Source organism: Atractosteus spatula, chromosome 2, assembly GCF_055471065.1.
Source record: "Atractosteus spatula isolate fAtrSpa1 chromosome 2, fAtrSpa1.hap1, whole genome shotgun sequence".
Classification (NCBI taxonomy): Eukaryota; Metazoa; Chordata; class Actinopteri; order Semionotiformes; family Lepisosteidae; genus Atractosteus; species Atractosteus spatula.
This window is the reverse complement of record NC_142707.1, coordinates 46,506,753-46,534,181: the sequence shown is the minus strand read 5'-3', so window position 1 is coordinate 46,534,181 and position 27,429 is coordinate 46,506,753. Positions and strand designations below refer to the sequence as shown.

At 37.0% G+C, this 27,429-nt stretch overlaps 1 protein-coding gene across 1 annotated transcript in view; it reads left to right on the top strand.

Annotated features, from left to right (window-relative positions):
- The first annotated feature begins 634 nt into the window (after nucleotides 1–634).
- The window catches only part of dcbld1 (discoidin, CUB and LCCL domain containing 1), a 42,547-nt gene continuing 15,752 nt past the window's right edge, over nucleotides 635–27,429 (top strand). The window contains exons 1-6 of the mRNA XM_088909197.1: nucleotides 635–1,137; nucleotides 10,320–10,544; nucleotides 18,342–18,485; nucleotides 19,209–19,260; nucleotides 21,169–21,241; nucleotides 25,063–25,196. Of these exons, the coding sequence (XP_088765323.1) occupies nucleotides 1,059–1,137; nucleotides 10,320–10,544; nucleotides 18,342–18,485; nucleotides 19,209–19,260; nucleotides 21,169–21,241; nucleotides 25,063–25,196 (707 nt within the window). The 5' untranslated portion in view covers nucleotides 635–1,058. The remainder of the gene's footprint in view (nucleotides 1,138–10,319; nucleotides 10,545–18,341; nucleotides 18,486–19,208; nucleotides 19,261–21,168; nucleotides 21,242–25,062; nucleotides 25,197–27,429) is intronic.

The window sequence follows — 27,429 nt, the reverse complement described above, 5'->3', positions numbered from 1 at the left end:
TTTGGGCCTACTGCTTTGATGTTTTTTAAAAAATCTCAGCTCTGATCGGACATGATGAAAGTGGATTTTATTAGACAAAACAATTTTGGTTTAACATTTGAAACTATTACTTCTAATTTGACACATATACTTTGATTACAGATAATGGATATATTTGTACAAAAAAGCCTGTTCTCTGGAAACAGGTTTTAGATGTAAGCCATGTAACATGCTATAGCATGTATTCATTATCTTTCTCTGGAGCGTATTTGGCTTCAAAATTTACCAAACTCTCTGCATAGGTTCTGATGGGGAAAAAGAGTGAAACGCAGGTCAATTACCGACGACAGTTTTCAAAAACGAATCAGACAAGGCAGCAAACACGATTTACAGGTGAGAAGTGAGGCAAGGACACGATTCCGTACATGAAGTAGACACTGCAGGTGATGATTTTTTACATAATGGTACATCGCCTTTGGTGAAAGAAGATCGGGTATCGTACTGTCTAAATAGTTGCGGGAAGAAATGTCCCGTTTAACTCATATCTGCAACTTGGTTTGCGCAATCTAATTTATGAACAGGTCAATTCTAAGTAAAGTACGTACTGTACGCAATTTCAGTCTGCTTTTATACTTATTATACGAGTTGAACTCAAAGATTCCACCATGGATTATATTGCTCACATTGTTTATTGCGCCTTAAATTGTTCGATAGGAACCTTTTATTTAATATTTGTTTTATAAATATGGGGCGAGGTGGAAGATAAGCTGGAAGGCTGTACATGAGATCAAAACTAAACTTTCAGGTAGTTTTTTTTTCCGTTTTCTAACCTCGCCTATGAAACCAGTGCTGTCAAACTGGTTGAGTGTCCGCTGGGTGCCGCCTGTGTGTGAAATCCGGAAGAGTTCATTGAGGAATCTTTCTGGAGTTGTTGGGAACAGAGAGACGGACCACAAGCGGAACACCGAGGCAGAAAGGGGCAAAACATGTTAAACTAAACGAAATGGTTTAGTAGATGTTTACAGAAACAACTCTTCTTTTCACTTAATTGCGTCACTCGAAAGAAGAAAACAACTGAGATGCCCGGAAAACAAAAACTTAATGGATTCTTCCTACTTTTTTCGGGACTTTATGCCTCCTTGTTCGGTGAAAAACTCGGTAAGTAAAAAAGAGTTGCAAGTTTTGTCCTAAAGGAATCGTGCATACACGAAAGATTTAGTGTGCTCCTTTGTGAGTGAACTTTGACTCAAACGTGGAGTGCGTGCAGAGTAAAGTAAAACGAAAGCGAATAATTCTAAAGCCCTTCCAAAGTTGTCTGGAAAGCTCATTCATTTTATCTACAAAACAGTGTCAGATGTTAACACGCATTATTCAAAATTAACGCCTTTAATCTGTAGCATCTGTAAAGCAGTAACATTCTTCTATATACAGTTTATCACGTAATTGCTTGTAAGGCAGGGTTTAAATTGTATATATGTTCTCGAATTTATGCTGCCCAGAAAATGGTAATATCGCACAAGTGTTACCCTAAAGTCGCCTGGTTAGGAGAATGGTCTCACGTGGTCTTTGAAATTCAGACCTAATTTTCAAGCTGTTTTAAAACTGCATTGTCTAACTTGCAGTACGAAATAAATCGACGGGAAATTTCATAATAGTTAAGCGACAGTCTTTATTTTACAGGAAAGCGCTTCAAGGCAAGTTTTCATTAAATATATTCTTGCAAATGCTAGTCTGTTGAGCTGATGTGTTCTAGTAAGGGCTAGCCTATTATTACCCTGGTTTTGGCAGACTCGGGAGAAACGAACAACAAACCAGGTTGTTTTAAAACCGTATGGCAGTGTGTTGGTGTTAATGTTATATAGAGTCCACTACACAACTCATTTTGTTAACCACTTAATACTGCATATGCACCTGAAAAAACGAAATTTTCATTTTGTATGATAATCTTAGAATTTGGAAGGACTTCAGACAATTTTATTTTTAGTGTTGCCTAAATGTTTAAGTACTGAAAGACAGAAACTGGTGAAGCATGTAAGAATTGTGAGTAACTTACAGAAGGAATCTTGAAGTCTATTTCATTTTATTAAAACCTCTTAAATCTAAATGACAGTGCAAGAATGGCCTTGCTTCTTAACACTGGTCTCTTTAATTTTCAGGTAAAATTCACACTTTCAGGATATTGCAAAAATGTTCTTCTATGTCAATTTGGTCATTTTTCAGATAAAATACTTAATATTCTCTGCTGACTAAATTAATTGACTTGCATTTTACATTTGCAGCAAACGTTGCACTTAATAGATAGTCGTACAGCCTGTTATTTACTGACAGTAAATTGTTTTAATGAGACTGTCAACATGCCTGGACGCATCTTGAATTAATGCAGAGACCATAGTTTTTGTTGGTAGCTACAGTGACATTTGTCTGACACTTTTAGAAATGCGTTTCTCATTTTATGGGATAGGGAGAATATACATTTTACATTAGATCTGGTTCAGTTTATCACATAATTATTTTCTTCAGTATTCTTAAGTATTCTTTGCTATCCATTTTTGAAAAGGTAAAGAACAGGTACAAGAAGGCCACAGTACAGAAGTACGATTAGCAGAATGGAACAGCCCAAATACTGTAACTGCTTGCAATTTGTTTCTATGTAAGGTAGATAAAAACTTCAAAAAATGAGCAAAAGATACTAAAGTAGGGATTCCTTTATTAAAATTATTTTGTAAAGTATAGCTACAGGAGTTTTGATCCTTCATACATAAAGTGTCTTAATAAATCCAAAACAAATATTATTTAAATATATTTGATTTTAATTCAAAATAAAAAGTATATAAGGGAGATCTGGAATTGAAATTGTACCAGCACAGGCAATTGTTTTGTGTTGAGGCATTTAAAAGAACATGTAACATCTGGGTACAGAGTCAAAGCTCTTGAGTGTAAACATTTAATTTAAGGAAAAGCTAGTCCCTGTCTCCCAGACCTGTAATTAAGATATTTAATTTCCTGTGTAAGGGAAGACTTTGCACTGACCTATTTCTGCTTTTACTTAACATTAATTCTTAATTGATTAAAACTGATGGGACAGGTGTCTAGTTTTTACTTTAATTCTGAAAATAATAAAATATAAAAATATACTTGGATACTTTATTGATCCCGTGAGGGAAATTGCAGTGCAACAGCAGCTTAGCACAGTCAACACAACACAGTATAATGAAATGATACAATACAGTACATACAATATAGTCAGTGAGAAGTACACAAAAACAGTTGTAAACAGGAAAAACCAGATGTAAGCAGAGAGTTTAATGTTTAGTCCAAAAACAGGTCAATGTCAATGTTGCCCCTACCCAGACACATAGTGGATGAGTTGCACAGTCTTATGGCAGAAGGCAAGAATGACCATCTGTAGCGCTCCCTGTCGCAACGTGGTTGGATCAGCCTACTGCTGAACGTCATCTTTATTCTCACAGGGATGTCATAGAGGGGATTGGAGACGTTGTTCATGATGGCCATTAATTTGGACACCATTCTCCCATCAGCCACTACCTCCAAGGGGTCCAGATCAGACCCAATGACAGAACTTTCTTTTTTGATGAGTTTGTTCGGCCTGTTAGCATCCCCTGCTCTAATCCCAGAGCCCCTGCACACCACCGCATAGAAAATGGCGCTCGCTACAACCGACTGATTCGACATATGGAGTATCTTACTACACATTGGAGGACCTGAGCCTCCTCAAGAAATAAAGTCGGCTCTGGCCCTTCTTGTAGATGGTCTCTGTGTTCTTAGACCATTTCAGTCTATTACCGATGTGAACGCCCACATACTTGTACGGGCCCACTATCTCCACGCCACTCCCATGGATGTAGACAGGAGTAGGTTGGACCCTCTTCCACCTAAAATCTATCACCAGCTCCTTCGTCTTTGCCATGTTTCATTGCAGATGGTTCTTCCCCCACCACTCCACAAAGCTGCTGACCAGTCCTCTGTACTCATCCTCCTGCCCACCCTTGATACATCCCACAATTGCAGTTGTCTGAGAACGTCTGGCAGATGAACAGCTACGTTCCTTGGTCAGAGCTATCTACAACCAGAATAAAACAAAGCAGACAAAAAAAAATAATCATGTAACAAAGGATAAAACTTATTTTTAACCAACAAAAAATCATTAAGGTCTGTTTTTTAAAGCTGGTTAACAGTACTCTGGAAAACCAAACTTCAGAACCAACTAAAGGACTAAGGACTGTGATGATGCACCTCTGAATACATTTCTCATAGAGGTGTCCTGTGTTTTACATAAGTGAAACAAAAATTCTACTGAAATGACAATAGAAAAGTCCTGTTGTGCCTCTGTTTCTTTGTGAAATGCATTATTTCAGGGTGGCACAGTGATGTGGTGATGAACACTACTACCCTACAGCTCCACGGTCCTTGGCTCAATCCCACTGTCTGTGTGGAGTTTGCGTGTGGATTTTTGTGTTTGTACCCTAGCTTCCTTACACCTCCCAAAGACATGCAGGTTCGGGCTGATTGGCTACTCTGAACTGCCCCTGTCAGGGGGGTAGGGATTTTCATGGGTTTCACATACACTGGTGGGGTGCTTTCCAGGACCGGCTGAGCAAGGCAAGGTTCCTGATATTCTTTCTGATATTACTGTTCCGTTTGGGATATTGTGGAACAAAGCAGCAAGGAACCAGGAATTAACATACTGCCAATCCATGGTTGTGCTTGAGAGCACAAGCTCTGCCAGACGTCTTCCAAGCCCAAGTCCTTGGCACTGTTTTCAGCCCAGCATCTTACTTCACTGTCTGAGCTGCAGTGCAGGGTAGCTACCACTTAAACACTTGTGAATGCAAACATGATCACTTTGGTTTTGGTCCGCAAAATGATCACTTAGGAAAGTATTCATGGAGTTACTATCACCATTCATAAAGACAGAGGGCCAGTATGGTTTATCAGCATTTTAAAGATTTTGAAAAAGCAAGTGCTGCCATTTCTTAAATTTACCGTTTGTTCTGCAGAAACATTACTCCACAGCTCCACATTACTCTTTTTAGTACAGATTGCCCATTGTAATACAATCTTAACAGTATAGGATTAGATGGTTACATGTTTTATAAGAAATGCATGTTAATCCTACAAAACGGATAGCTTTGGCATCTGTTTTTGCAGAAATCTGAGGTGAAGTTTGACTTGCTTGTTAACATAGTTTTTTGTAGTACTGAAGTATAATACTTTCCCCACTGTACTACCAGTTATGCCCAAATTTTATGCACTACTTTATACCACTTAGAGATTTTTAGATACAGATTGTAATACATACAAAGCTTCTGTAACAGGCCACTTGAGTTAAAAAGCATGAATTATTCATTCTTTCCCTGTGGCAAAAATTGGGCGGATGGGTCGTTAAAAGGTTGTTGAAATAATGTGTGGGCTTTTTTTAATTAACGCTGATCCATTATCTTCCCAGATGAACAATTCTACTGCATCTTTGCAGATGAACAACACTACTGCAACTGACACAAGAGGATGAGGCTTTTACTTAATTGTCCTCTTGGCAGCTGGGTATACTAATATATCACTGCATAATAATTACATACGGTAATCTATCACTAGAGCTTTGTGTTTATGAGCCCATACAGGAGTCAACATTAGAATGTTGAAATAAGAGATACAATATGGAACATGTCGCTTCAAAGGAGAACACTCTCCTCTAGTTTGCCTTCTTTGCAATATTTGCATACTTGCAGAATCACTGTGATTTTAATAACCTCTCAGAATATGTACTATATTTCTTCCATGAAGGAAACATTTTTTGGGAGGCATTTTCAGGGATGGGATGCTTAAAATGTTTCTACGTCACTGGCATGAATTTTTTTATTTCCAGATTCTTCGTGGATACAGAAATCTCTATTCTACAAATAAATATTAGCAGTGGCTAGCCCTAAATGTGTAATATATGGATTCAGGGGAATAACAGGCAAAATACATGGTAATTAAAAGCAAAATGAACAGAATTCCATTTTTCTGAATACATAAAAGAAAAGGACTGATTACCTGGTTAGTGGTGTTACAGGGGTCTAGGGATCTCCTCATATTGTATATTTCTAGATATGTTGGAAGGGAGTTCTTAGGCAACATAAGTATTACATTCAAGGCAACCTTTTTTGTTCTTGCAGCTGAAACCATGTATGGTTCTTTCCTTCATTATCTTTATATGTCACTACAGCTAAGAACTGAAGAACAGTTACAAATTCTAGCCTGTTCGGTACCTGTAAGCTATTTGATGCAAATCTGTGATCCTGCCATTTCTTGAAAAGCTAGGATATCAAGGTTACTCCTGCAAGTTTCTGGGTAAAGAAGTATTTTCTGTTGTCAGTATTAAAAGCACTTCCACATAGTTTCTGCTTGTCCTGTGGTAAACATTTCACTCTTTTGAAGAAGTCAGCTGGGTTGATTTTGTCAGTGCTCTTCATGATTTTGAATTATTGTATCAAATCCCCTTGTAATTTTCTTTACAATCTTTTAATTTTCAACCTGTCAGTGTAGAACATTGCCTTAAGCCCCAGAACATACAGTATCTAGTTGCTTTTCTCTGTACTGATTCCAGTGTGGCAATATCTTATCCGTAATATGGTGAACAAAATTATACACCGTATTCTAAACGCAGCCTTACTAGTGCGTAACATCTCTTGATTTTCCCTACACTTTTAATAATATTGTAACACTTCGACTTTTTAATTGCCTACTCCCAATAGTCTAGAAGACATAATGTCTTAAACCCCTAAGTCTTTCTCATAAGGAGCCTCTTTTATACCTCAGCATTTCCTATGCATAGATTGTTTTAAATACCTATAAGTAAAACTTTACTTTCCTTAATTAAACTTCATCAGCTAGGCCTGCTCTCTCATGGATTTTCTTTAATTCAGAGATCTCTAATCTTGGTCCTGATGGGCCAGTGTCTCTGCAGGTACTCCTTGCAATTCAGCACTTAATGAGCTGCATTAACTGGTTATTGACTTAATTGGATGAATTTAACAGGTTTTCCCATCTAATAATGTGCTGCTGTTTGAAAGAAAACTAGAATACCTGCAGACAGACTAACCCTCAAGGAGATACTCTAAATAAGGGGTGCCCAACCTTTTTTAATGTAAGATATACTTTTTTATTTGCCAGTCCAGCGCGATCTACCAGTGTGAATTTGAAGCTCTGATATAGGAAAAACAGACTGTGGTCGCATCAGTACAATAATGATACCCATCACTAAAATGACCGCAAATAAAAGCAAATGACTTATGCTACAATGAACAAGTTATGTTCCCCATTTTAGAAAAAAGAATATCCTACCTTAATGTGAGCATTGGCACTGAGAAGCTTACTTGAGAACACTTGTATTTTTTTTTGTAACGTGTTGACAATGCTTATCATGTTGATGACTTTTTTATTTTGTCCCTGCAGCTCAACATTCAGCTCATTTAGCAGTTCAGTCAAGTCTGAGGAATGCTCAATCCAGAAGCCACTGGTCATCCTCTAATTGGACATATTCACCATGTTTAGACGACATGAGAAACTCTTTGATTTCAGGCAACAGCTGTCTGAACCTCACCAAAAATGTTTGTTTTTGAAATCTCCAAACAGAAAGTCAACAGCCTCAACAAACGCTTTTTATATTACTTCTCAATCCCTAAATGACTTTTGTGTTTAGCCAGGAGGTGGCTCGCACTGAACGATGCGATGATTGCCACTTTCCCTCTTGTATTAGGCCTCGTGAAAACCGACTGCTGCTAGCTGAGATTTTAATTTTTTCGCTTTTCCTTTCCGTAACTTACTGTTATCGGGAAAGTCCACATCATACGTTTTGTGTGCAGTTTTGCAATGTTGTTCTATATTTGCCTTTTTTGCTAGCATTGCAGATTTGAATGCGAAAGTACAAGAAAATAATCATGCTCCCATTCCTAGTGGTAAGGGTAAGTTTTCGGTCTCAGGTTTTGCTCAAACAGTACAGCTATCAAATAGGCAATCAAACTTATCAAACTGTTGGCGAATTTGTCACTGCCAGTCTGTTTCGCTCCACTATGCACAGTAGCGAATGTGGGGTTCGTGTGGCAATAACCAAGAGAACGTTCTTGGGTAGCACACCCAACACTCTTCATTTACGGAGCTCCTGTAGCCTTTTTTTCAGTGTCAGCCAGAACTCAGGGCAGACACTTTTACAATGCATTCGACATTAAACACACACAAGGGCTGTAAAATGTATGGCATTACATGGACAGATCTGAATGAATTTTTAGGCTATCGAAAAAAGTAGTCAAATAGCCCATTTATTTTTTGCCAAACATTCAAACAGGTTACAGCGCTGCACCTTCCCGAACACATGCCCATGAAGGGAAGAGACTGTCTCCCAGCCTCTGTCCCACTATATACAGTCCCGTAGTCCCACCCCCATTGCGTGCGCATGGCTAAAGTGCCCTGCGTGGCACTACATTGCCCGTGCCTGAAGAGTCGAGCATCCCGCCGACGGCAAACCGCCCCTCCAGGCTGCACATGCAAGGCAGGCTGCTCCGTGGGCTCCTCCTGCTAGCCTCTCTGTCCATGCCAGGACCCTCTGCCTTGGCTAGCGCTCTCTCCCGGCGCGCGCTGGGCCTCTCACCGCTGGGGATCGTTCGGAAAATGATCTATGATTGACCTGTGATCAAGCTCAGCCTGTACCCACTGAGCCACTCAAAGGGCCCTGCTTTCTTGTTCTAAGTTGTGACTTTTAAGGAGATATTAAGTTGGTCTATATGTGCGTAAACAAATACAAAAGCCTTTGCTTCTTGGTGGTTTCCTCCTCACAAACAGGTTTCAAATGATCCTTGAGATCCTTGAGTGCAGTAATATTTAGATTTACATTTGTTTGATTTTTTTTTTAGAACACATAGCTGCTGTGATTGTTTATTTAGTCAGATGTGTAAGAGGTAGTAGGCACAAAGAATTGATTATTTGTGTTGTGGGCTGTTCAACCCTAAAGGCCATATGACGAATGTTTTATATCACACATGAAACATCTTCAACACAGTCTCTGTCAGATGTAGTGAATAGTACGTACTCATCTCCAGAAAAATCAAAATCGAGTAAACAAGTGACCATACTGGGCAGGTAGATGGACAGGTAGAATGAACTGAAACAGGCAGAGGTTCATCACTGCCTTGAATCTAATCAGCACACACACCTGCTCTCAGGACACTTCATGTAACTGCTAGTGAAGCGCTCTATTAATTATCGTAGACCAGTGGCTGACTTGCCTCCCCTCATTCAGGTGATTTATTTAGACATTTCCCAGAACAGTCTCAGCTCTGAATGATGGGCTGAAGAACCAGATTAAGACCTTTAACTGGTGAGGATGTTGCTGTTGTATAGGCTACCCAAACAACAGAATGTGTTGAAAAAGGGTTGCATTCTGCTTATTCTGTAACTTGAATTTACAGGTTACAGAATATTCACACATATACAGTATACATAATATGTATTTACATATGTTATATTTTATATAAAAATTGAATTACATATAAAATGTTTATTGATATTTTAATTTGGAACTTACTGTAGGCACTTCAAATATCCATGCATGATAGTGCTTTCTCCTCAAAATAATACTGCTACTGTTCTTCAGTTAAGTAACTCAGTAAATATTTTGACCTACAATTTCAGTCCACATTTCTCAGTACTGAATTGAAAATCCATTTTCTACCAGGATATTTTTTTATTTATCACCCACAAGATATATTTGACAAAGAATGGGCTATGTTTTGTTTGGATTGAATTATTTTTTTGCATGTGATGGTGACATAATCATCTTAAGAATTCTTAGTGCTATTTTATTTTTAATTGACAAAATTCTTAGGATCAGAGGTAACATACAGTGTCTGAATTGTGCAGCTGTGGAAGTCATACATATGGAAACACAACCTTCTTGAATTCAGCAGCTTATGATATCCATGAAATAGTTTATTAAGAGGTATCTATAGATAGTTTGAAAGGAAAAAGGTAATTCAAGCAGACATCCTGTTATGGATGTGAACATACACACAGGTCACTCTGTGGAATTGTTGTATATGTTTCAGCTTGTTGATCTGTGAGAAATACATGTGTCTGCTCAGCTTGACTCACCAGTATCTTTTTTTCCCAGGAATTAAGGCTGGGAACTTGTCTTGTACCATATAATTTTGGTGTTTTTTTTAGTGTATGACTTGTTGAAGCTAGTTTCTGGGCCTTGTGCCTCTGGTGTGCTTTTTGTCTTTTATTTGATATACATTTTTTTATATTTTATATAAAATATAATTTTATTTGCATGTTCTAAACAGGTGATGGTTGTGGTTACTCAGTTCTTGGTCCAGAAAGTGGGGTCCTCACATCAAAGAACTACCCAGGAACATACCCCAACCACACATGGTGTGAGTGGAAGATTCAAGTACCAGAGGGCAAGAGTATCATCCTGAAGTTTGGCGACCTGGATATTGAGGCACAGCAGTGCGATTCTGACTTTGTAAAAATCTTCAAAGGCTCAAAGGGGTATGGAAATGAACAAGGTAAGGTATTATATTACATTTTTTTCAATTCTGCTTAAAGAAGTTGGTACACATCGTGATGTGGATTAAGCGGTCTCCAGAAGTCTCTGTGTAGTCGATAGTAGGACTGTGATTTTTAGTTTCAAACTAAATATATGTTCTCAAAAATATTCAACCAGTATAATATTAAACTTGAATATAATTGATCATCTTCTCTATAGGAGGTGCGTGGCCATTCAGATATGGGTACGATTTATACAAAACATAGTTTATTTTGCTTTGCAAGTGTTATAGGTTTATTAGTTAAAGGACAGACGTTTTTAATTTTACAATTGAAGTTGTTAGTGTTACATAATTTTTTTATGATTTAATCATTTGAGCTTAAGGTAACTGTATACTTTCCTTTGTCTAGACAAGTAAAACCTTTGATAACATACTGGTTAATAAATACCTAAATTTCTGTGGATGAGCTGGTGCAAACTAGAGAGTTTACTAACCCTCTAAATAATTAATGTGAAGACATGAGTAATCATTTTAGTACCAAAGGACATGAGTAATCATTTTAGTGCAAAATTATAAAGTATTTCATCATAAAGAAATTGTTGAGAAAGACAGTGAGACTATAGAGCCATGAAAGTAGTTTAAAACACAATTAATTTCTATTTGTTTTTTAATATTACACAATTGCCTATTCATATACGATGCAATTTCTATAAGGATTAGGAGATTTTTGTTGCATTCAATTTGCTGAATGGATGATTATGTTAAATTATTACTTAAGTTGTGGAAAATGAACTAAAAATCACTTAGGCTGTAATTATAACTGCACTGCTCCCCCAAAAGAATTAAGAGGCAATTGTGTTCATGTGCTCATTACCAGGTACAGTAATGGGTAATTAGAAGACCTGATGAAACTTGATGAATGTCCAGTAATCAGACACGGTAACTAGTGCCATGTGATCTGAGCCCATACTTGGGTAAAGGTCTGTGCTGGGTGAGGTGCTGTCTGTAGCTTACCCTGGAGGGAGCACAGAAGCATCACAACTTCATCAAAAGTATTCCTTTTTCAAACAGGGCCATCGTTGTGAGCTTTCATAAATTAATCCCCCAATGAAAGTAACCTTTGGTGTATTACAGGTGTTGGATTTCTGTGCAGGATTTTCATATGATGCTCCATGTAGCACAGTTCTGTTGTTCAATGTGAATTTAACTGTTTCCTAACAGTTAATTATCTAAATTACATGAGAAGGTTTTCTGCATAACTGATGAGGTGATTAAATATTAAGCCATGTTCAAGTCAGGACGAGAAACAAAAAAAAAAATGAATCAGTATCACGCTGCTGACATTTTGGAAGCTGAACTAAGTTGGTACCCCGACATTGACAGTCTGCAGTTTCATAAACACTGATTTATAACCTGGCAAGTTGTTGTACACAACCTTATTTAATTATTAAGAATAATAATTGCTAACACATATAGCGCCTTTCTGGACACTCCACTCAAAGTGCTTTACAGGTAATGGGGACTCTCCTCCACCACCACCAATGTGCAGCCCCACCTGGATGATGCGATGGCAGCCATAGTGCTCCAGTACGCTCCCCACACATCAGCTGTCAGTGGGGAGTAGAGCAGAGTAATGAAATCAATGTATAGATGGTGATTATTAGGAGGCCATGATTGGTAAGGGCCAATGAGAAATTTGCCCAGGATGCCGGGGTAACACCACTACTCTTTTCGAGAAACGCCCTGGGATATTTAATGACCACAGAGTGTCAGGACCTCGGTTTTACGTCTCATCCAAAGGACGGCGCCTTTTCACAGCATAGTGTCCCCGTCACTATACTGGGGCATTAGGACCCACATGGACTGCAGGGTGAGCGCCCCCTGCTGGCCCCACTAACACCTCTTCCAGCAACAACCTGGAGGTTCAAGTACTGTGATTTGGCTACACAATTCCAGTTGTAGTGATTGAGGCAACCTAACTGCATGGCACTTCTCTGATCAAATTCTAGGATTTAAATTTGGTGTCGTAAATACATGGCTTTATGCTGCTTGCCTTACGACGGCTTTCTTGCAAGATGAGAGGTGACGGTTATGCTGTGGGTGTCCTACTTGAGTCCCACTGAGCATCTGTGAAATGAGCTGGGATGGAATGTGGTATCTGGGATTCAGAGACCAGTGAACAGACATCTTGTACAGGGTCTCCAACAGGAATCCCACAAGACAACATCTACTTCCTGCTGTAAAATGTATGTTGCAGATGGAGAGCTTGTAAAAACTTCTGTGCTGTAGTGCTTCCAACAGTGTCCACGGCCATTAGCAATTTATACCTTTCGCAGTCCTTTTTTGATAAAAAATCTTGGTCAGCACAATGAATATGTCCATGCACCTTCTTCAAAGAAGATATTATTTTTTCTTCAGAACTTTCTCATTTTTTTTGTGACTGCTGTTTAAAGCAGAAACAGAAAGCTCAGCAGACCAAATCCCATTGATTAACCTCAGTGCTTGGTATAGAGGACAATCTGTAGTTTCAGGATACAGTTTCCCAAGAGTGGATTAGGTACTTTAAGTTTAGTATAATTTGTGCACAAAGCACAGTTTGATATTACGTGCTGGATAAATTGAAGTAATATTTATATATATCATTTAGTAGGTTTTCAGTACAGTATTCAGGGTACAGTATGGGCATTTAGCAAATAATCCTATGAATTTAACTAGATAAATCTTGAGTGTTTAGTTTCTTGTCTTCTGTTTTCTTATCCATCTCTCTTACTTTGAGCAACTCAGCTAGGCCTGTTCAGTATGTGATACAATAGTGTATCAAATGTAATGATTATGGGATACCTCCCAAATATATAGTCCTGTTTACCTTTAAAACGACTGTTTAGATATTTGTGTCCAGGATATTCCTAGGAAATTGAGCACAAAAACTAAACAAAGATCATACATTCTTCTTTCACAACCATGAAACCATAATGATTCTGCTTACTTTCATATGCTTGCACATTCATTATTTTTTCCTAACCAAGATCCCCGTGAATCAGTGGTGCTATTTTTAAAACTTATTTTTTTAAAGGTGGTCATGAGTTTTTCAGCTGACTTTTGTATTTCACTTGCGGCACACACTTTGTGATCTGTACAATGGGTAATCTTGTGTAGTTTCTTGGAGAATAATCCACACTGAATCCTTGGTCTAGTTTATAAGATGTTTTTTTTTCTTGATACCATTCTGTTAAAATTGTAAATCTTGTAGTCAGACTTCCCTATGTTTAATGGTAGAAGCTGAATTGGAATGAACACCTGAGAAAGCCTGACCTTTTTCTTCTGGAATTTCTACTGAAAGGTTTTCATCAGCTGTGGCTCCTTATACTTGAATATTAGAAGTGATTTCTGCAAAGTATTATTTCAAATAAGGTAAGCATAATAAAGCATAATGAGAAACGGTGCTCCAATTGCACATGCTTCCTGTAGGTTTCCATGTGTTCTCCTGGCTATGTTCTTATTTGTTATGTTGGGGATTTGTCAGGTGTTAGGCCAAGAGAGCCAGAGAAGTCTGCTTAATCTTGCAACTGTGTTCACAAGGTGTTGCCTGTCTCTTTCTTGTGTGTCAATGGACATTGTCTAGCATAGCCCTGGTGCTGCCAAACCTCAGTTCTTTTGTTTAAATACTTTGTGTTTAATGAGCCTTCCTCATACCTTGTCCAAGGACATGGATTTTAAGGCAGTTGTTTGTGTGTTGGCACGTATTCTGGTGGTCATGTGAAGCACTTGCATTTAAGATAAGTCACATTGTGTCTATGGACAGACTTTGCAATACTTTCTGCTTTAATAATAATAATTCCTTACACTTATGTAGCGCTTTTCTGGACACTTCACTCAAAGCGCTTTACAGGTAATGGGGACTCCCCTCCACCACCACCAATGTGCAGCCCCACCTGGATGATGCGACGGCAGCCATAGTGCGCCAGAATGCTCACCACACACCAGCTATCAGTGGGGAGGAGAACAGATTAATGAAGCCAACTCAGAGATGGGGATAATTAGAAGGCCATAAGTGGTAGAAACCAGGGGGAAACTTGGCCAGGACACTGGGGTAACACCCCTACTCTTTCTGAGAAACTAATTTTCAAATTGATTGTTGCCAAGGTTCTATCATACAATTGTATAAAAACTTACCTAGTACACACCTTAAAATAAGATCAACTGCTGTTTTATACAGTAAAACCTGGCTGTTTGCCGTTTTGTGGATTGTAAATTTCCATTTTTTACGGTCGGGTTATTGAGGAATGTTTCACAGATTGCTGGTCTGTATTTCACCGTGTCGCCTGTGACTCTGTGTGAGGCTCTAATGACAAGAATCAGACCAGTTCGGTGTTAACATGAGAAAGTGGAGATGTTGGATAAGTTTGTAAAGGGTGAGAGAACATCATCTATTGGCCAGAAAAGTAATAGAATGTCATGTGTGAGTCACCTTGATCTTATTTTATTACTTTATATAACCTTATCGGCGTTTTACATATTACATAGTTTATGTACTGTTATTTCCTTACTTTAATTATTATTGGTTAATTCTGGGTGATGATGCTCCAAAAGTTAGACTTGATTCCTGTGACCCTGTTTTCCCCCCCAATAGATCTTCTATTTGTGCATTACATTTTTGTAGATTTTCAAGAATGTAACCCTCATAATGGGTGAGGATTTGCTGCATTGCAAAATGTAAAATTTGTATCTTATTAAGTTCAAGTAAAAATAATTTTACTATATATAGTTTGCTACTGCTGCTTATTGATGAACATCCCAGATACTGTATTGCCATATACAATATGCATAATAGTGATTAATCTACTTTAGTGTAAATGTATGAAAAATGTTTTCATAAGACAGGATTTCTTTGCTAATTCAGAATAGCTTTAAATTAAATACAAAGCAGTTAATATAATTTTCTGTTCACAAATTATCCCATTGTCTTCCTTTTAAAATTAAAGATCTAAATCTGTAGCAGATTTTTTGTCCGTTGGATAACAATTCTCTTCATACATCATTCTGACCAAGATAGAAAAGTTAGTTATTTTGCCATTTAATTTATGACCTATGGATTCACCTTAATGTTTGGGAAGGACACATCATAGAATCATATAACTGACCACTCAAATAAGATATCCGAACATCATACCAGCTGAATTTTAATCTGGTAAACACATTTTTAGAATAAAATCAGAACATCAAGTATAAATGTTTTTTTTCCTAGTGAGTAGATAATAAACTGGGATTATTAGTAGAAATTGACAAGATGTTGAGTTTTCCCTGTGTAGTTTGTAAGAGTATGGGATTGAGAGCTCCTAAAATGACTGAGGCATCATTTGCTCAAGAGGTGCTTATGTTTTCCATTTTCTTTCTTTGAAGTCACATATGGCAGTAATTGTTTAAGTTCACAGTGGAGGTTTTTTGTAAACGGTTAAGGTCTGAGGTTGATTTTGACACACGCTGGTCCAAAGCTGCAGTAAAATAAAAAATGGCAAATTAAGAACCTATTTTTAATGGTTTCTTTTATCCTGTTCCAAATATTTTTATAAATATCTTGTATAAATACAGAAGCATTATTGATGTGTATGCTCTAGAATGTTGCTAAAGATTTTAGAAAAGCTATTTTGAATACTGTAGTGTATTTGGTCATTCTTTTCTTTTAATTGGCCTCCAGTGAACTAGCAAATGAACTAGAGTATCATTAAGTACCTGGGTCATCATTAAATATAAAATATTATGAATCTTCAAAATCACTTAGTTCTGTCAGTCCAGACTATCACATTTTTGTTTCAAATGCAGGGCTTTGCATCCCTGTTACAACTTCCACAGCACTGTGTCAGCCATATCTATTGAAAGCTTTAATTTCAGTTTACAAATTAAAGATTAAGGTCTCATGGCTACTAATAACATTATCATAAATGCCATTATAAAAATCTTTTTTCCCCCTTTTTTCTATCTAAATATTACTGTGACAGTGCGAGTTGTGGAGTTATATTTCTGTCTGTGTCACTATGGCTTTTTAAGCACTTGCATAAAGATTAATGTAAAGATCAAAAGAATAGGATTATTAAACCCAGTGTCCTGGCTAAATTCCACTCAAGCTTGCACACTCTGGTCTTGCTAAAATTTCCCAATTAAGCTGGTATAGCAGTTTCTCACTTCTGGGTGGGATCTGCTCCGTATTGGACCTGCTCATGCCTAATGGTTACAGTACGTCACCCAGGTGGTTGCTGCCCTGTAGTTGTGGATGAGGTTACGAGGACATTGTGGAGGTGGGGATGGTGGGAATTGTCAAGCCTAGGCTAGATGCTATAAGAGATTCACTCGATGTATATGAAAAAGACACTTTAAAAAGCTTTTGAAAGCATAAATATTTAATTTCGTTGAAAATATTCCTAGTTAATAATTTACATGTATGTATTAATGTGCTGTGCTATTGCTCAAGCAGTGCAGTGTTTTCCCTCAGGAAGACCATGAACATTTCTAATCGTGTGTTGGTACAGTAAATGAAAGGGCTGTTTAGGTGTGGATTCCTTTGGGCGAATCATCTGAGCTACACTTGAAAAGACTTTGGCAAGCAGTTCATGCACTGGGAGCTACTCTTTTACCCTTTGTACAAGAGATAACTTGTCTAAAGTTTGATGCTTGTGTCTTGGGGTAGCATCTGTTTTCAGTGGATTTATTTTTAAAGGGAGGAAGTACTTTACAAGACAATATGAAAGTTATTTTGAAAACGTTCTACTGTGAGCCATTGAATAGCCTACACAACAGACCTTAAAGGCTGTCAAAAACAAATGTAGACTTTCTTACTTCATTTTTCTGAGTACGTACAAGAGGGAATGTCTAAACTTTTCTAACAAAGAGCAAGAAAACGGAGGTGATGGAGCAATTTGAGCTTCAATGAGAGTATGATCTTATCAGAAGTGTATTTTAAAATTCTACAGGCAGCGAACATTAGTACGTAAGCAAACGGTTAACAATTTCAGGAACGCAGCCTGCAATGGAATGAGGAAGTTTAAGACAGGTGGAAGGGGACAATACATTTATGGAATTATTAGAGATTGGGTGGCAATAGTTTCGATGTATTCAGACCCATCCCTAAAGTAAATCGAAATCTAGAAAGCAGTGGTCCAGATGGTTTTATAAAAATATCTAAAAATATAGTTCTACTGTGTCTTTTTTTAACTTTCACAGGTACATATTGGCATTCCAGTTTGAGGAGGTACCGTGGTCACTCGGTATTTGTCTGCAAGATAGAGCTTAAAAACATCTGATTTTGTGATCTTTTTTTGCATTAAGTTGTTGCTGACTATACATGTAAAAATGTAGCAGGCATTAGCAGAGTGCTTTTCAAATCTTAACAAATCTTTAGTGGTTTGGGAGAAGGATTAAAAAGGTCCACACTAAATATAGTGTGAATGTTGCTTGCTACACATGTAGGGTAGAATCACTATCTGTGAAATAAAGGACACAGTAAGATGAAGAACTTAAATCTCATAAAGTGTGTCTGGTTATTATCCAGAGAAACTTGCATTTGTAACTGTACTGCTGGCCATGTACTAGAGCAATCCAAGTGAAATACCCTGCTCACCAGTGCCACACCCAGGATTTGAATCCACAATCTTCCAGTCAGGAGTCCTGAGTCCTAATCACTACTCTAAACTACTGTACAGGCAACCATTTATATGTAAAATCTTTAGTGGATTTGTTTAAAGCGGAACTGCCTTCAGGCAACGATATGGTCATATTTAGAGTCTTTTTTTAATTAGCTCTACACGACTTGTTCTTTTTTAGTTTATGGGACGTACTGTGGAAGCCTGGATGGTGTCACAAGAGAGGTCCACGTGGACTCCAGCAAGATTGCGGTTCAGTTTCAAAGCAGGAGTCACATATCAGGCCGAGGTTTCCTTCTCTCTTATGCAGCAAGTGATCGCAAAGGTTTGTTATTTGTTTATGCAGTTAACTTTGAAGAAACAATCTTCTAGAAGGCTTTGTGCACTGACTTTATTTTGACCAGAGCATTTCAATCTACATATAATTATGGATATATAGTACATAATGAATAGTTCCTGTTTCCTTTGTGTACCATTGCCCAAGTATTAAATGCAGAGCTTCACTATTTCTAGTATGCATTAATTATTTAGTTTTAAGAGGCTGAACAAAATCTGAATTGGTATGCATCGCATGCAGAAACGTACCATGCTCTGCTCAGGCTGTACAGCTGGTAAAGCCTGAAACTTGTGATAAACATCATAATAAACCACACAGTAATTAAAGCCAGCACTGATGCTGAATCTGTTTTCAGTTAAACATTAATATTATAAATCAAATCCAAGCCCAGGAACAATTGTATTTTACCTCTTTTGTTTAGTTTTACCAGAAACAAAAATGAACACATTTGGAAATGCAGTAAACTAGGAATGCAACCTTTTGGTTTGTATTTAAAAAAAACAATTATGTATCATTTACTTTTATTCTCATTTAACCTCAGTTGGTGAAATTAAAATAAAGGCAGTGATACTGTGCTATTTAAAGTTTCCACATTGTGAATTCTAAAATAGATTTCCTCTTCTATAAACATCCTTTATTTACTTTTTAACGTATTTTAAATGATGAGATTCCTTTTCACCGTTTTGTTTTTTGTGTTGTGTTTCCTGTCAGATCTCCTTACATGCTTAGACAAAGGAAGCCATTTTTCAGCTTCAAAGTACAGGTAAGAGTTAATTTGCAGTGTGTTCTTTGGCACAGAGATGAAAATATTCCCAACATATGTCTTGCGTGTGTTTAATTAAATCTGATCAGTGCTGTGGAAGTATGCACTGCAGTGTCCTGCCTGTAGCAGCTGAGGAGGTCATGAATTGCCGCACCACGTGTTGAATTATGTGCGCAGTGTGTGAAAAATCTATGCAGAAACAAACACTGGAGGCAAAAGAACAGAAGTATCTCTCATCCAACTTGTTTTTTTTTTAGAATATATAGTGCCTATAGACTGTTGACACACCGATTTCAGGCTGGTAGGCCACAAAATGTCTTACTTTAGAAAGTAGTGGTTCAGGTGGGTAGCTGCATCACCATGTGTAGGCTGCAAAGGAACAAGTAATAGGCTTTTTTTCAGCATGGAATAAAAAGAAAAAGAACACAACGTTTCGGAGGTGGAGTCTGAAGAAGGCTCCACGGCCGAAACCTTGTTCTCTTCTTTTTTTCAGCATGGAATAAACCTATTATTATTCCAACCTATATGGGACTATTATTATTATATTTTATTATTACTATTACTATTATTAGTATTATATAGTATTATTACTATTATTATTCCAACCTAAACCTATTATTCTTCCTTCAGCAGTAATGAGCTCCTTACAAGTCATCCAACTTGTTTTTTTTAGAATATATAGTGCCTATAGACTGTTGACACACCGATTTCAGCGACCTTTAAGCTAAATTGCAATTAGTATGGTTATGTCATAAAGTCTCTGATTAACCGACGGATAAATAGGTGAAGTGATGGAGACCAGGTGGTCAGAAAGTGCAGGAAAGGCCATAGATAAGTGACAGATTTAATTTTAAAGGAAAACAAAACACAAAGAACAATCCAGAGGTGTGAAGTCAGGATAGGTGTAGAGTGGTGTGAAATTAAATCTACATTGAATAGAGAGAATTTAGAAGAAAAGTAGTCTGTCGTTAAGAGAAGGGGGAAGGTGTGAACCTAGCTGCAGGATAATTTTGGTTTCTGTAGTCTTTCTGATGTCTGAGTTCAGAAAACCGTGTTTGTTCTCAAAGAACTCATACCTCAGAAAGACTACAGAAACCAAAATTATCCTTAGTGTTCTTAGTTCTTAGTGTTCATGGTCAGTTTGTTGCAATACGATGTGAGCTGTAGCACTTATTTGAGACCATTGCACTTATTTTTCTGACCTTTCAAACTATTCTTTTTACACTTGAACTGATTTAAGGATGAACCAGCAAGTGATTGAATACTTAGGCAAGTGAGGATCTAATTGTCTTAAAAATACTTACATTTTAATTACTAATAAGAGACTTGATCTCTCTGGAAAGGTTAAGATTCATCCTAAAAGGTGAGCTGGACCGTTTTAAAGATTTGTGGGATACGCCTTTGAGAGCATTAGGTTTAAAAGAGGAGCTCAGTATATATTCCTAAGCCATTATATATAACTATGCTATAACCTTTATGCCTTTAAATGGTAAACTCTGATATAGCTGCGACTGTACCTGTTTTTGTTTTTTTGTTTTTTTCTGTCTTTTTTTCTTTTTTCCTCTTTCACTCTTATTTTTTTCCTTAACTCCATTCTTCATTTCTTTTTCTTACATTCATTGTTATTCTCTTAAAAAAACGTAAAAGTTTAAATATTGATGTCTCTGCTGTGATATTCAATAAACAGAATTGGAAAAAAAATACTTACATTTTAAAATGTTATTAGCATTTTTTATTTTTTTTAATTAAAATAGATGTAAGAAGTTCTGTCTTTATATATGTATTTAAAACAATACAGAGTGTTGCCTTTGTGAACAATTTAATTGATAGTTTAAAAAGAAAGTGTTAGGTATGATTCAAATAATACTGTATGTTACTTTTTGAGTACATTTATGTTTTTTTTCCTAGAAAATACTGTCCTGCAGGTTGCAAAGGAATAGCGGGTGATGTTTCAGGGGACATTTCACAGGGATATCGACATGTAAGTAAACATGTTCTTATGCTTGAACAGAGAAAATACATGTATGTGATTGATGTGTTATTGTTGTGTTACAAGAAAAGTGACTATGTGCTTTCCAGTTGCAAGAACCATCATTTCATGTCATATCAACTGTGATGATAGGTGAGGAGCAACATTGCTAAAGTTATGTGCATCAACCAACCAATTCTCTCCTCTCTAGCAGGTCTGAATCTTTCTCATTCCTTTCTTGTCCTCTGCTGTTCAGCTGTGAACTGGGACTCGTTGGAAACTAGGTTACCAGGAAAGAGGGTCAAAGAGCTAGGCAAACCACTACATTGCCTTATGCAAGTTTACTCTGTTGTGCCATTATGTCAATTTCCAAAGAGCAAAAACAGCATGTATTAATATACAAAGATATGTTTCTTGTATTTTTGTCTGTGCCTTAGAGGAGATATAGTAAATATGTTTAATTTGTGAATTTCCCTATTTCTTTCTGTGAATTGTTTGTGGAAAGGCTGTACATAAAGCTGTTTATGTAACCATGCATAACTTTATGACCGCTCAGCATCTGTGTTACATCACAAGTCATCCAAACTAAGCTGTACTTCTAGAAGGTCTAGAGGAATACATTATAGGAAATGGAAGCAGTTGATCTTATTTTAAGGTGTGTACTAGGTTGTTTTTTATACAATTGTATGATATAACCTTAGCAACAACAATCTATGTGAAAATCAGTTTTTCGGACAGAGTAGGGGTGTCCTGGCCAAGTTTACCCCTGGTCTCCACCTCTTATGGCCTCCTAATAATCCTGATCTATGAATTTGCTTCTTTACTCTGTTCTCCTACCCACTGAGAGCTGATGTGTGCTCAAACACTCACCACACTATGGGTGCTCTTGCATCATCTAGCTAGGAGCAACACATTGATGGTGGGGGGGAGTTCCCATTGCCTGTAAAACATTTTGAGTGGAGTGTCCAGAAAAGTGCTATATACGTGTAAGGATTATTCATTATTTATTGTTTATTAAATCAGGAATTATGAAAAGGATGTTCACAAACACAATTCATATTCAGATAGGTTTGGCCTGAAGTTACTACCCACTACCTTCTTTTGCTGAAACACAGAATGCAAGTTTATTTCTGCTAACTTGAAATGTACAGCTGCACTCGTCTACATTCAGTTGGATTTATGGACAACTTTTCTCTCTTTGCTTTGGGGACGGGTGGACTGGAAGATGAGACAGAGGAGCACCTGGCCCGGATCTCACTTTTGTAGAGTTCGAGTCTGGAGTGTTGACGAGAATTCTTATGTTCAAAGTCTGAGTTAGGCTTGTGGGATGATTGGGTTTAAAAATATTTTTCCACCCCAGGGTGTCTCAATACCAAAGACCAGGTAGGGGAGAAGCGACTGCTACAATATTTTGACCCTCAGGTATTAAAATTAGTTTTGGTATCAAAATGCCCCCCATTAACGTACAAAAACACTGATCTGACTACAAAGTCCTGATTAAACCTCTAGGCTAAAACCTATATCAGTACATATGCAATATTTAATAAAATATTTACCATTTTACTCTCAGACTTCCAGTTTACTTTTATTTTTATTTTTTTACTTTTGTACTGATAAGTTGGTAGGCGGCAACAGTGATAAGAAAATGGAGAGCGAATTTCCAATAGTGATTAACAAGCACATAGCATTTTGTTTTTAAGTATTTTTGTTGAAGAGATAGACTGAGTTTCTCCGTGAAGTTCAGTGCCTCAGGAAGTGATGATAGGGAAGCCCCAATAGCATCTTCCTCAGGGTGAGGCTTGAAATATGATGTGAAAACCTGTAGTGTTCTTTAGTACTTTCATATGTGTTTTGAGCACATGGTTAACATGGCTATATGTTTGTTTTGCACTTTCTTTTGTTTAATGATTTGAAATGATCCTAGTACAGTACTTTCAAACTCCTGATGTTCTATGAGTTTTTCAAGCAATAAAATATCTTAAAAAGCAATAAGTGAATAAATTCCTCCTTTGAACCTAGGATTTTACATGAAAGTGTCACTATAATTACATAATAAAACACTATAATATGCTAAATGCAAATAACACTGGAGTGTATACAGAGAGGGACCTCTTTTCCCATGCTTTGTAACAGGATGTCTGTGTGTGAAAGCCCTCGTTGACTAGCCGTTGACAGGGATTCAGTCAACAATGGACCACACCAGGAAGAAAAGTACTGAATTTTAGTAATAGAAAAGGTGGAACTTTCATAATGTAGAGTGGCTTGCATCTTTCCTCTTGTCCATCTCAAAATGAGCAAATTTCTGAAATACATTTGTTGATTTGGGGTTTTTCCACAGTTTTTCTTTTACATTTAGTCTCATTTGAAAAAAATATCTGGATATATGTATTAAGCTTAAATGGCATATGTCATATTGCATTGGTGTTATATAAGTTATAGTTTATGTTGTTAGGTTTCAGCTTTTGGTATTAACAGGAAAGGAAGAATAAGTCCTCTTCAAATTTGGTGAACATTCATATGCAGTGTTTTCAGAAATGTGTTGCAAGCATTAGCATACATATATTTTCAAATATAGTTTTTATTTCTGAATGCAGTTAAAGTTGATTGGTATACAGCTTCTTTGAATGATAAGTTTGGATCACAGACTAGTGAGAGACTAGTACTCTTTAAAATTAGAATCACTATTATACCCTTTTATATAATTTAATGCACATTGCTTGTGGTAAAGTAAAAATGAAGAGTATAGATTGGCACACCCAGTCTGAGCTCCCACGGCTTTTTACATTTGCTGTAAGCTGGTATCAATATATAAGATTAAAATCAATCTAGATTCAAATATTTAGGAACAATTACTTTCTAAATAGTCAGTATACAAGGGTATTAATATGTAATACATCTGCCTCACCAGCTATTTGGTACTGGCTCAGGATTAATTTGCTAGCCTTTTGAAGAACCCTTGAAAGATGGAATAAAAGAGCTCCAGTCTCTCTTCCATTATTAATAGAAGTATAGGAATATTTGTAAAAAAGACATTGTTCAGGAGAGAGGATTTCAGGAAACAGAAACAAAGTGGAAGCTGATGATGTTTACTTATGTTCTGAAGTGTTGTATATGATCTTTTAAACATTTAGATTTAACAGATTGAAAATCAAGGCATATTGAACTAGAATAAAAGCTAACGTTGGATTACTGTAAAGCAAGCTTGATAGTGGAACCTCTTGATCTGTCTAAATCTGTTCTGATTTGAATATACTTGCTGTGGTCTGCGTGACCAGGTAGTGATAGTAACAATCTTCAGACAAAACTGGAAGGTTGAGGGCTTAAATCCTGTGTTGTGAAAGACTGTTGTGCCCTTCAGCAGTTTACTTCACTTTAACTGGTCTACTTAAAGGCATGATTGTAGGCTTATATAAATGGGCCCACGTCTTAGTCACTTTGGAAGGCGTATCAGCCATATAAAACAAAAAGCCTTTTGAATTGTGTGAGCAAAATCTGGGGAAAAAATTGATTCTACTTTGCTGTGTTCATGCATTTCTAAAAGCACGAATAAACATATAATAATGTTAATTGTTGAGGCATATTTTTTTCAAGAAGCTACAAGAGTCTCTTCAGTGTGTACTAAGATAATAGCAAAATAGTAAGACTGTATTATTTCAAAATTACAGTTTAAAGATAGTTTCCATTCTACTGCAATAAGGAAAATGCATTGCCTGATCAAAGCAGGAGATAACAGCTGTAGCACTGGTGAGTTTTTGGCAATCAAGACGCATGAGAGTAGTATTGTGTGATAATGTTAACCTGCGTCACTTTACAATACACTGTTTTTTTTCCAGACATCTGTCCTTTGTAAAGCAGCTGTCCATGCGGGAGTCATACTGGATGAGCTGGGTGGCCAGATATCAGTCGAGGAGCATAAAGGCCTAAGTCACTATGATGGCATCAGGGCCAATGGAATTCAGTCTAAAGTGTAAGTATTGATGTACTGAAGCCATTTGAGGACATTTCTGTACATCTAAAATTTTGAACATTCTATGAATCTCTTTCACCTGGGTCCTAAATTGTAAGGGTTGTCAACAAGACAGACCAAAAAAAATGTTTCCAAAACAAACCAGATACCCACACTTTTCTGTCTGGGAGACCCGGGGGCTAAATATCTAAATGTGATGCCCAATCCAGAGCTAGCGCTGTGCCTGCATTTTTGTCCTGTCCAGCCTAAAGACAATGACGTCTCATGGTATAGTGAAACTCAGAATAGCAACTGATACATACAGCACTGATAATTCATTTTATGAATGCATTTACAGACAAATTGTTTAGTACAGCTTTCTTAAAAATGTTACAGGAACCAAAATCCTAAGGGTAAATATTGTTTTAAAATAACTAGTTTGGGGACAAAAGGCATTATTGAACAATTGATATTCTATGACATACCTAACTGCTTTTTATATAAATGACTGCCTTCCCACAGGTGGCCTTCACCTATCTCCTGTGACCTCAGAACATTTGTTATATTCTGTTATCTATGATTTGCGACTTCTTTGACGAATAGACTAAACCCAAGCTAATGAATGAAGCATTGTTCCACACTAATAGCAGCTGCAAAGATTTATGGGAGGCCACAAGCATGGAGTGAGAAGATTCAGTGGATGTCGTACATTATCGCTAGCAACGCAGGCATATTTTTTATCATAATTTAGAATCTGTTATCTTTTGAGACTGAATTTTTACAGGTTATAGAATGGAGTGTGATAAATTGCACAAAAATATTGTGCAAAAATTTTTGAAAGGTGTCACAAAATGACAGTGCCTTGCTAAAGTATTCAAACCCTTGCACAGTTTCTTTTAACATTTTGTTGCTGTAAAGCTTTCAGTCATGAAATGTTGAAATAGCAATTATTTTTTATACATACTACCTACTCCATGCATTCACAGCAAAAAATATATATATAGCTTAAAAAATAGATAGCTTACATAATCCCGGCTTTTTCATTTTTCATTCATATAAGCATTCATACCCCTTGCTGTGGCAAACCTAAATTTAATATACAGTACTACAGGTGCTCAAAATTTCCTTACTCCCTTTATTGTCCCAGATGGGAAAATGGCTTTGCAGGCAGGTAAAAGACATAACTCATTGCTTTTAACACAACTTGAACCCATTAACAAATACAAAAAATATCTGCATGATGAAAAAATAAAGTAAAATATACAATCGGTTGTCCAAATTAAGCTGTTAATTACCTTAATGAGCCACACAAATGACTGAGTGGCCTGTGTGTGAAATAATAGTGTCTTTATTTTAGAATAAAAACCTCTTTTAGGTCCCTCAGTCTGTTAGTGAATTTCAAAATAAAAAATCAAGGAGATTTCAAAACAACATGGGGATAAAGTTGTATAAAAACACAGCTCAGGAGAAGGGTATAAAATACGTTTCAAAGAACCTTAATATCCTGTAAACGTGGCAAAATGTTTTGTGATTAGACATGACAAAAGGTGAATGTTTTGATCTAAATGCAAAGTATGACATTTGCTACGATACCAATGTAGTGCCTCTCTCAAAATGTAATTTTTATGTTTAAGATCTAGTAATCTAGTACCACATTTTCATAGAGAAAGTGGACAAAAAATTGAATACTTTCATGCTTTTTTTCCCAACATACTGTAGTATTCAATGATTTAATGTACTTTATTGAAAGCAAGGACTTCCACACTAGAAGAGTGTATAACTCATGCTAATTAAGAAAATAACATCCTAGCATGCTTAGGGTTATGTAATTAGTGCTGCACAAGCCTGGTTGCCTATAATTACGGCCCACGTTGCTGCAAGAGGAGAATTCAGTGACTTTGAAAGAGGGGTGATTGTTGGGGCACTTTTGGCAGGAGCTTCACTAACTTTTGGCAGGAGCTTTTTGTGAGCAGCGGTGTCTATGATGTCAGCATGAAACTCCAAGGCATTAGAAAGACATTAAGTGCAAAGGACAGTAGTGGGAAGAAGAGCATATTCCAGCACTATGATATCAGTGCATTCATTCAGTTTAGGATACCACAGTCAGGTTTCAGTTCACAAACCATTCATCACAACTGGCAGTGCACATTTGTAAGTCCAGTGGTGCAAATAGCTCAAGCAATGGATTTAACCAGGGAGCGGAGAAATGTGATCCAGTCAGACTAATTTGTTTTGACAAATGGACAAGTGCATG